Source organism: Falco cherrug, chromosome 1, assembly GCF_023634085.1.
Source record: "Falco cherrug isolate bFalChe1 chromosome 1, bFalChe1.pri, whole genome shotgun sequence".
In the NCBI taxonomy this organism is placed as follows: domain Eukaryota; kingdom Metazoa; phylum Chordata; class Aves; order Falconiformes; family Falconidae; genus Falco; species Falco cherrug.
Window position 1 is genome coordinate 116528198 of NC_073697.1, and position 11158 is coordinate 116539355.

The 11158-nt window shown below is 46.2% G+C and overlaps 1 protein-coding gene across 1 annotated transcript in view; it reads left to right on the forward strand.

The window, feature by feature from the left end:
- The window catches only part of LOC102050069 (protoheme IX farnesyltransferase, mitochondrial), a 106365-nt gene extending 96485 nt beyond the window's left edge, over positions 1–9880 (forward strand). The window contains exon 7 of the mRNA XM_055722882.1: positions 6708–9880. Coding sequence (XP_055578857.1) covers positions 6708–7150 — 443 coding nt within the window. The 3' untranslated portion in view covers positions 7151–9880. The remainder of the gene's footprint in view (positions 1–6707) is intronic.
- The last annotated feature ends 1278 nt before the right edge of the window (positions 9881–11158 follow it).

The window sequence follows — 11158 nt, forward strand, 5'->3', positions numbered from 1 at the left end:
TGTGCAAAGCTTTACAAGCGAGACTTTCCCTTTTTGCCTTCTCAAGGCTGCTTAGCAGCTCACGCGGCATCTGACACAAGCAGTAGCATCTGCTTTGTTTTCCAGTGGAAGCAGAAGTGCCGGGTGCTGCCTTGCTGCGCTGCTAACGGAGGAAATGCTGCGGTGGGGAAATAGGGGGGAATTGCATCCGTTTGGTTAAGGTTTGCAGCTAGATAATTCCCAAATGTCTTTGTGTTTGAGAAGGCTTCATAATCGCAAATGAAGATGTAAATTTTGTAGCGCTAATCCCTTTTCTACTTCCAAAGACAATGGGAAAATGAAATAGTAGATAACATTTTTCCTCAGGAGTAATTGTACAAAGGCAGTATCTTGAACACTTGTAATCGGAGGCTAATTGATTTACCCTAATAGTCATGTTCCATCACCAAAACAAGCTGAAGGAAAGGCAGTAATCGTCGCACCTTCCAGCTCTCCTTCATAAACAGAAAATGCCATCGCCAGCTCAATAAGCCAGTCCTTACGTGTCAGGACACTACGGCTGCGTTATGAACGTGACTTTTCAAACCCCTCTGAATATTTGTCCAAATTCCTCCAAAAAACCCTTTGGGTGTTTAATATTACATGGAATCTGTGATGGGCAGCAAGGCTTTGATGAGACTTCAGAATCTTCCTTTACCCCCATAATTGCTGCGTATTAGAAATCTCCAGGGCAGACTACTGTGTTAAACTTGTTGTGAACAAGCACAAAAGAAAAGATAGAAAATAAATGCATTGGGAATGTTTCCAGTACGTTTCCTGCAAGTATACCATCCTGTAAAACTCCTGCAGGACCACAGTGAAGAGTTCTGGACCGGTTGTGTTAAATTTCCTCTAGAAGAGGTGAAAAATGCAGTCTGAGACAGCACGGTTGCTTGCAAGCAGGTGGATACAGCTGGACCAAGTCAAGTCTCTGAGCTCTAATCTACCTTGTCTGGATTAAAGAGGAGTAATTTGTTCAACATCTTTTAAGGGAGGAGAGCCAGTTGTGTGCTATCAAGTAAAGCAGTGTGTGGTTGTTTCCTGACTACGATCCATTAAAAGGCTGAGTTTAGGCTACCAAAGCCTTCCCCCTCCTGACAGCAGCCAAACTCGTACCAGTTTCCTAAAGACAAAAGGCCGGTGCTTTCCTCTAATAAGTCAGGGAGCTACCAAGGTCTGGAAATAATTTTAAAATTCCTTCACATTATTCAAGGCAGAAGAATTACTAAAATTGTGCTTTAAGCAAAACAGCATTCTTAGGTTGCCAAGGCAGTAAACACCAGCTTTGGGAAATGCAGTAAGATTTCAACATCTGTTTTGGAGCTGATATTTTAACCATTCCATGTTTATTTTAATGCCTGGTTGGCCACTTCCCAGTCATACATGTGCAGCACCAAAGCAAAGACAGGAGGAGTGAGTCCGTTCTTGAATGGATGCTGCAGATCAGCTCCCCCTTCCTTATTTTTTTTATTTTATTGATTAAGTAAATAAGAGTTTGTCCTGTCTAGAGCTTGAAAGGGATATAAGAGGTTTGCAGAACACAATGCGGAGGGATGGCACTGTGTGTTGTCTAAAGAACAGTGAGGAGGATAAGGACAAATAAGTTGCTCCCCCTCAGCATGTTTTCAGGAGCCCGGTGTCGATCCAGCAGCCTCTGCAGATAACCTGGGACGTGGTGGCCTTGACTTGTGCCAACCAGCCCATGTTCAGCCGCCTGCCCGGGCTGGGTGGGCTCCAGCTGACCCTGCTCTGGAGGCTGCTGCTTCCACCAACACACGCTGTGCTCCAGCCCTTGCCCGCTCGGAGCTCAGCTCCTTTTCTGCCCTGGAAGAGCTTGCCTTCAGAAATGTTTCGGAGAGTTTCAACCTGATCATCCCAAACTATCGTGCCTTGTTTAAGAAACAATTCAGCGGCACGTGAAATCATCGCTACTGCTCCACATGCCAACTGCACAACGTATAAAGCTCCTTGATGATGAAACGTATTGTCAGCATGTAAGAGGCGTATTTCAAATCGCTGCTTAAGAGAGTGACATCCTCAGCACGAGATGGTCAAGCAGCATCCAAACACTACTTCTGCCCTTTAGGGGATGAGAAAATAGGTTTGTGGTCCTGAGGTTGCTTTGCATGAATGAAACTGTTCGCTCAGAGTGATGCTACCAGCATGATTTCTGTTGGCACTGATAGCTTGGCAGCTGAATGTGCCCACTCTTTCTTGAGTAGATGCCGTATAGAATCGCACCTCTTACATCCTTTACAGGACTGAGAAGTCTGGGGACTCGCACTGGGATCTGGAGCTTCCCGTCCGTGGGTCACTGATCCCAGCATAAGCCCAGGATGGGCAGGACAAGAAGCTGTGGCCACCTGATTGCTATGCTCTCCTCTGCCTTGTGTTAACCACTGGCCAGAGTTCACACCCTGCAAGGGCTTACACCCTAAAAACCATCTCCCAGTTTCCTGCTCATAGGTGCTCTGCTTAGCAGAGAGGCCAAAAACTCGGTGGGCTCAGGTGCTGACATTGCTCCCTTGCCTGAGACTTGGAACATCCAGCAAATGAGGTCATCAGATAATTGTTTTAAAAGGAGTAAAATGTAAAATTTTAATCAAAGAGGTACCACAGTGCCTTCTTTACACCGTGAAGAGTGTAATTTCAGAGGTGGATGCTTCTTGCTCTTGCAATTTTGAAAATTTGACTGTCAGCTGCTGTGGTTTGCAAGCCTGCTGTCACTAGTTGCTTTTGGAAGTCTCATCTCACAATTATTTCCAAGTTTTACCCAAATTTATTGAACCTTAAAACGTCTTGTCAAGCAGTTTCCAAGTCACTGTAGAATTTAGTGTCGTGTTTGTTTTAGGAAAAGTGCAATTTATAAAGCTTCAGTATTTCACTAGATAAAAATATATTTACAGAAAGTACGAACCATTTTATACCATCTTCGATGCCAGCTGACATTTTTGCTTTTTCTTAGATATTGAAATAAAACCCTCAGCTTGTTCTTGTTTATTAAAAAGAAAATCTGTTACTATTTAAATACTAGTAAGAGTATTTAGGACAAGAAAAACAGCTTAACCTTAACATTCATGATGAACAGTAAAACCTATTGTTTACCTTTAACTCTGTGGGTGCTGTCGGACCTACCTGCTCCTCTGCAGTCCTGCAACTTTTGAGATGGTTTAAGCTAGCACAAAGTGGTTAAATAGTAGGAACTCCGCAAGAAAACATTTTAGACGTGTTTTGCACAAAGAGGGGAAGAATACTGGAAACCTGGGTCCTAAATAGGCTTCATTTTTTTTTCCAAAATTGAACAGGGCTTGTTCACCAAGTTACCAGGATTTGCAAGTGTCTGCTCACAGCTGCCCTGGGTTCTCACACCGGGAGGGTGAGCAGTTTTGAGGTGGTTGCAATTGGGCTAAACCTGCAGTTATTAAAAATCAGGCCAAAAAAGCCAAGGAGTTGGGGATACGCACAAGGCAGGTATTTGCAATCTTGCCGTTTATAAACAGTTGTGGGAAAGCTGCAGGATCTGGTGCTAGCTCCTGCTGTCCTGCCTGCCCTCGGGTGTCCTGGTGCTGCGGAGGGGCCGGGGGAGCCGCCGGGCTGTGGTGCCCGGGGTGCCGGCTGCCTCCCGCTGCCCGAACAAGCGCCGTGGCTCGGCTTGGATGCCGGCTCTGCTTTGCAAACTCTATGCCAGCTCCATATCTTACGGCTGTGAACAACCTCATCTGGTCTTCACTTAATTATAAACTCCACAGAGAACAAGGAGATTTGTGTTGATTAAACTGATTTCCCAAACTGTTGGGAGCTGCGCAGTGGCAGCAGAGTAGGCTCTGCGCTATTTTGAACCAGGTTAGTCTCCAGAGTTAGTCTCGCTGTAATATTGCTTAAAAACACTGCTGACCTAATTATGACATAGTTAACATTCGTCTAGTAATTAATGAGTATTACAGTGTCTGCTCTGGGCTTGACAGGATTCCTACTGTGGGCTCATTTGATGCTGAATTGTGCTCTACCATGTGCTGTGCTTTGCAAGTCATCAGTCTTACGTGACACTTAAAAATCTCTGACAACCTGACAATCTCAGCCTGGGCAGAGGAAATTACAGGATGTCCAAGGCACATGGGAAACTAACCAAAAGATCGGGTCACTTAAAATCCTCATAATGGGCTATTAAATTGTTTTACTGTTCAGCTTCTCTGTAAAATATCAATTATCTCAATGGTTGTAATGTAATCAAAGTAATTAAATTCCAAAGGCTTGCATGTAAAAACCAGAGCTTTGTAAATGGGAATCCAGCCTCAAGTAGTTTAGTCGGTCTGTTTGTGTTTAAAAGTTTCTCCAGATTACTTTTTTTTTTTTTTTTTTTAATGGTGTTACAGTTAGAGAACTGTTAAAGGTTTTTGTGTGTTTGAGGTTTAGGGTGTGTGTTGAGCTTGGCTGCACACAACATTTGAACAATCGAGTAAGCAAAGCCCGTGTTACAGCCGAAACACAAGGATGCAGCCCGTGGCAGATGAGGAGCGGGCTGCTCCATCACCGTGGGAAGCAGGGACAGCCTCTGCCTTGGCCCGGGCTCCATCCCCTTAACCTCCCTCAGCTGACGGGGAATTGTCGCTCACCTTTCACTGAGTTCTGAAAAATGGCAAGCTAATGGCTCTAAAGCGCTTCAGATGTGAAACTTGAAAAATATTCCTATCTTAGGTTTATCACATTCAGGATCTTGCCTCCGGTGATATGTTTTACAAGAATAGGAAAAAGCTAAAGAATGACATATTACAAGAACATTTTCCCAATTGTTTCTCCTGGTATAGGGATTACTACCCCTTGACTAAGTTTTATTTCAGTTTTTTACAGTAAAGCTACTCCCTTAGGTTTCAGCAGAACTGAATCAAATCCTGGTTTGTTAGGGCTAAAACTACTTTTGTTGCCATGATTTTCTGAAATTAGTGGTAGTTTTGGGGCGCACTATTTCCAACCATCTTCGAAAAGAGATGGTTTATAGAAGGTGCTAAGCATCCACACCCTGAAAGCTGACTTTAGTAGGATCGATTGGAGGATTTGCAAGTGTTTTGGGCTGTAGTCCAGAAAATCACGTGTAATTAGTGACAGGCAATGTTGTTCCGAATGCTGCATGCCCAGTATATGAGCGTCTGTCTCCATGCTTCATATAATCAGCTTTCAGAGCCCTGTGCTCACCTAATGGAGTATTTGTTGCTCAGTTTAAAAAGCAATGAGACAAGTCTTTTATACCACTCCTGGATCTTATAAGCAACTGGAAACCCCCATTAAGGCTAATGAACCGTTCCTTCACTGGCTGATGAGGTAGGGCCAAAAAAGCGCCTTTTTTGCAAACTTAGATTATTATTTGCATGACAACAGCAGTGCAAGGTGCACTGTTTAAGACGTGAACTAGACATGCACAGCTCCAGGGAACACACAGCCAGAACAGCCGGGGAGAAGCTGTGAACCGTGAAGCAGTTCTAAAGGAGACAGTCACTTGGTCTTTGTTCGAGCCCCAGCAGTGGCTGGGGAAGAAGTAGCGTTTGGGGAAGAATTTAAATACATTAACCTGTGTGCAGATAAGTGTTGCTGTTTCTGTTTCTGTCAAGTCATTAAGAAAGTGATAGACTCACGGCTCCAGCTGAGAAGTAGTTTCCATAGAGAATGAGCTCATGGAGGCAGGGAGATGTAAAGAAAGTGTTAATGCCAGAGCAGAGAGTTTGAGAGCTGGGGAAACAAAAGGAAAATCCAGGAATGCTCATAATGTGCAACAGCCTTGGGGGATTTTTTGTGTCTTCAGACAAAATTAGTGAAGGGAGTTTAGTCTGAAGGCCTCCTTGAAGCTCACTGAAATCAGCCTAGAAGCTGCTTCTGCCTTGATAAGCCCCATCCTGAGAACAGCTCTGAAGAATGTGGTGCCTCCAGAGCTGCTTTTTGAATGTAAAAGTAGCTACCTAGTGGTAATAAGAGTTACTTGATCAAACTACATAGAAGTTCCTGCAGTTGGTTGGGAGGAGTAAGAAGTTTTCCATCTTCTGTCACCTCCTCAGCAGCTTCTGCCAGTTCTGCCTCCTGCCCAAGGTCCGTAGTGGAGGCGCTCCCTGCTGTGAGCAATCCCCTCTCTTCGTGCACCGGGCAAACGGAAAGCTTGGCCGTGCTCCCCGCTGCCAGGGTGCTGGCGTTTTCCCAGTGCTCGGGAGGAAGCGCTTACGCTCCTGTTCTGCTGTCACTGAGCAGGGCTCCGTGGTTCTGGGCGGTGTGACACTGCTCTGCCCAGGGGCTTTGTTCTTCTGTAGACACACCAACTCGGGAAGCCGGGAGTAGGAGCTAGAGGCTCCCAGGAAAACAGCCTCCTGCCCAACTTCGCTTCATTTCCATCAGTCTTCCCTCAGGTTGAGACTGAATTGGTGCAGAAGCCAATTAGTGATGGTTCGTTAGGAGGAAGTGACTTGTTGAAATGCTTTGCAAATTAAACGCTCCAGAAACAGAAGAACCACCATGCGCAACCCTGTGTAAGTGCCGTTAACAACAGAACGTGTTGTCTCCCAGCACGTGCCTTGTCTGCGGCACAGGGCGCCGTGATGGGGCCGCAGCGCTGCTCGGTTGCAAACGCAGCCTTCACCTGCTCGGGCCTTTATGCAGCGCTTCTTGCGTGGCCCTCTGATGCGTGTTTCCTTCTCTCTCCCCCACTGCAGGTGCGTTACTGTTAGGAGGAATCCTCTACTCCTGGCAGTTCCCTCACTTCAACGCCCTGAGCTGGGGTCTGCGGGAAGATTACTCCCGAGGAGGGTACTGCATGATGTCTGTCACCCACCCGGAGCTGTGCAGGCGCGTGGCTCTGCGTCACTGCCTGGCCTTAATAGGACTCTCAACGGTGGCTCCGGTTCTCGACATCACCACGTGGACTTTCCCCATCATTTCGCTCCCCATCAACCTCTACATCTCCTACCTCGCCTTTCGGTTCTACAGGGATGCAGACCGCAGCAGCTCCAGGAAGCTCTTCTTCTGCAGCTTGTGGCATCTGCCGATGCTGCTGCTTGTCATGTTCACGTGCAAGAAATCTTTCCTGGAGAAGGAAGACAAAGGCGATCTGCTCGGTGAAAGTCATGGGAGGGCTATGGAAATTAGATTGCCTTAAATGTCAATTACTTGTCGTCCTCGTGACACATCAGGTAGTATATTTTAGTAATTACAAGGGGGAAGCCTGTGGGGATCTGTTTGAAGAAGAATCATTTGTGCCTGGTGACCACTTCATGTGATAATTTTCTATTTTCTTCTGAAGGGGAATGAGAGCTTAAAGCATTTGTGAGCCTCAAGCCCTGTTCACTCATCACAAATTTCAATTTAGCCTACGTCAGAAGCACATCACTTTGGGATGGCTTTCCGAAGTGTCCATGGGTTGTGGTCTCTTGTCTCGTCGATAGGTTTTTACTTAGTCACATGCGCACACTTACTAACCGCCTGCACTGGCAGCCTTGGCGAAGCCGTCGGGAAGCGACAGATGAATGATTTATCACCCCTCCTCCCCGAGCATCCTTTCCAAATTAAGCTTTGAGGCACATGGTGGGTTGGGTGAACTCTTTCTCATCTCTATCTGTGCCATCCCCGCTCTGGTGTCACACAGAAGCCTTCAGTTTCTGAGGCTTTTTTCAATCAGTTACTTTTCCCAAGGTTCCCATTCACCCCCGTAGATTTTTAGCTTTCATACAGCTGGCACAATGCTAAAGGCATAAAGAAAACTGGCTTTCAGCACACTACACATCAGCATTTAAACAAACTCCAGATGAACAGCGCTTTTATAGCATATACCTTGAACACACTCTTGAGCTGTTCTACTGTACATCCATCACGGGGAATTTCGGACTCCCATGTGGTTTTACGTCATTAGGATTTGAGTCCCATGTGTCAGATCTTCAGCTGGTAGAAACTGCCATTGCTGTTTATGTCAGTGAAGTTTTGAAAAGGTGTAGGAGGTGAGAACCAGATCTCAGAGTCTGGTAGTTTTAAGGCTTTTCTATGCTAATGTGTCTTGTGCCAGCCTGTTCGGTCTTGGTGTCCTCGGACAAGCTCTGGACTTGCATCAAGAGCTTGAACTGTATTTAGTATCACACTGCGGTGGCTCAGAGAGAAGGCTTCACTTATGGGGTTTGTAATTGATGAGGAAAGACATTTTACAGAAAAAAAAAAAAACACACGGGAATTTTTATCTAATACTGCAATGTTCAAATTACTGATGCGACCAGCATGTCTCAAAAGCAATTATTGTGGATGGTCTCATTAGGAAAATGCATTATCTTTGTTAACTGATACACTGAAGAACATTTCTAGCCATGGTCAAATGTGCTTGCGATCCCACTCTGGGGCTGTGGCTCACCCTCAGCCTACCTGGGGCTGGCTGTGACCTGCTGGGATGCTTCTAAAGGCAGCAGCATCCAGGGCAGACAAAGGCTGTGTTATAGTTTATTGTGGTAGTTAGTGCCTGTTACGACTTGATTTGTTTTCACGCCAAGATTTCTTTCCCATGTGGAGAGGGACTGGGCAGCACAGTTGTGCATAGATCCAAAGATACAGTAACAACTGAAATAGGAGACACTGTCTCTAATCTGATCCCGAATAAAGCCCTTTGGGAAACGTCACAAATCTGCCACCACGTGCGTATCACGCTGACATAAAATCTTCACTGGCTACTTTCATGATCCAGGCCTAACTTCTGGTCTCGGTTATGCTGGTATAAATCAGGAGTGACACGGTTAACCTCTGTTCTGCTGGCGGAGGTGCTCGCAGGAGCAGAGCCACCTGTTTTACATGGCTCTGCAATAATCAATTGTAAGATTTTCTGACTCTCTCAAGTGACTGCAGATGACAGGACTGAGTTCCCTCTTACTGTTCGACTGATGGACTCCGTTGTACTCGAGTTACTGTGGGCAACACTTCGTAGAAATGTCTGGAAGCTGTGCAGCTCCTGAATTTGTTTTAAAAACGCATCCAGTCTTCTCTGCAATAAAGTGCATACTGTTAAAAAAAGGAGATGAATGCTCAAAATCTGTTTTAAATAATTCATTTATGATTGAAACCCTGGTACGGTTCAGTTAATCACAAAGGTATTGGATAAAGTTTTGTGGCATTTCTCGCAGCAACGGTATTCTGGCTCACTGCAAGGGCAAGGACAGCATGTGAAATACTGGTTTATTGTGCAAAAAGCACATTGAAACTAAGTTGCATGGGAGTGGAATGGGTTTGTGCAAAACCAAAGGATTTGGTCAACCTTTAGCTGGGAGAGGAACCTGAAAGGAACAGATGGCTCACAAAACCCACAGATTTTGCTCCCAGAGGCAGAAAGTGGTGCTGAAACAGGAGGGTTGTGGTTTTCTCCTAAGTCATTATAGAGCCAGGCTTCAGGATAGCCTGCAAGTACCAGGTGCTGTCCTGACAAACTCCGTTTTGATTAAAGGTCCCAAAGACATACCTGTGGTTCCATTTTGAAGAGCAGTCATCTTCATGTCTTGGGCCAAAATGTGTAACATTCACGGGTTTTAGGGCTAGACAGGAGCTTAGTAATCATCACTGAGTGTCTGCAAAATGCAGGTCACTGAGTTGCACCAGCGTCTCCACACCCAGTTGCTGTGGCCTGGAGAGAAAGCTTGGGTTTAGAATGAGTGGATCTGGGATTTGAAAATAAGAAAGACCCTTTTTTTTTTTTTTTTTTTTTTCTTAGAAAAGAGCTTTTTGCATCTAGAAGGTGTTCTCTGCTTTGCCACAGAATGGCTATGTGTCAGGTACGGATGAAGCCATCTGCTGTCATTTTACTGCCTTTAGGACGTTTTGCTGTTGCATGTGCTTTGAAAATAAAAACATTACCAAACTGGAATCTTGGTTGCAGACGGGTAGCACAGTAGGTGCACTCGGGTGTCCTTTTTGGTGGACAGTGCACAGTGGCTGGTACCACTATGGAAATGGAACAAATACTGAAGCATCTGCTCTCATCCAGGGGTGTTTGTGGTCCCTGTGACCGTACGTGGAGGATTAATGTCAGCCATCCCTACCCCAGCACTGCTGATTGCTGCCCACATTCCACAGGGGGAGAGGCAGGTGAGGTGTGTCAGTGTGTCCAGCTGGGATCGCTTTGTGCAGCCGGGGCAATGCTGGGAGTTAAACCTGGGCATCCTGCATCTCCATGCTGGGCCATATAAGCATCAGGCTTTGCACAGCTCCTTGAATCCGAAACAGCAGCTCCAATGTAGAATTGCAATGTAGTTTTGTTTTTTTTTTCCCTTGTCCCACTGAGAGAACTTGAATGTAAGTTGTTTATCATCCTGTTATCCCGGTTACTCAGGATCTTGCCGTGAATTGGTCCTCCTGCAGAATACCTGCTATGTATGTGGTAGTGAAAAAAATGGCAGCAATGCGCCATGTCCCTCCTGCCACTGGGTCTGCTGGTAGCCGGGAGGGTCCCATCTAGGTGTTGCTGTTGCCGTTGCAGTGGGCACCACGAGAAGCCTGTAGCGAAGCTCACAGAGAAATCTGAGCCAGTGACTCAAGGATGAAGCTGGTTTTAGTCTATTTGGATTTTAAACCTTTTGCGTGGTTTTGTGGATAAAACAGTAGCCCTGAGGCTCAGGGGATCTTCATTCTTTCCAGATCTCTGTTGGAGAAATGTGCTCCAGCTATAAAACAGGCACGGTGACATTTCACCTCGTTGGGCAAATAAATAGCTTATGTTTTTGTCAGTCCTGTACCCATTTTTCCATACACCCTGTAAAAAGGCTGATGGTTTGGGGAGCTTTGCAGAGAGCTGGCACTGGGTTCCCCCCTGCTCCTCTTCTTTGCTCTGACCTTCAGCAAGTCGCCTGATCCCAGCAGGCCAGCGTGGGGAGCTGAGCTACGTGCCTGTGAATCGCCCCAAGCTCTTGGGTTTGCAAGGAGACCCCAGGTCCTGCGTGAAGCCGCTCGCGGTACCGCAGCATGGCAGGCATTCCGGCAGGCCAGGCAGTCCGCTGGGCTCTGCGCTTTGTTCCAGCTTGAATGAGGAAACCCAACCCCTGCGCACACAGCTCTTTCCCTTCTCGTTTCCCCCACTGGGTTGTGGGTTTTTTTTCTCGCTTCCTGTATCAATCTCCGATATAATCTGCCCCAGCAGAGTAACACA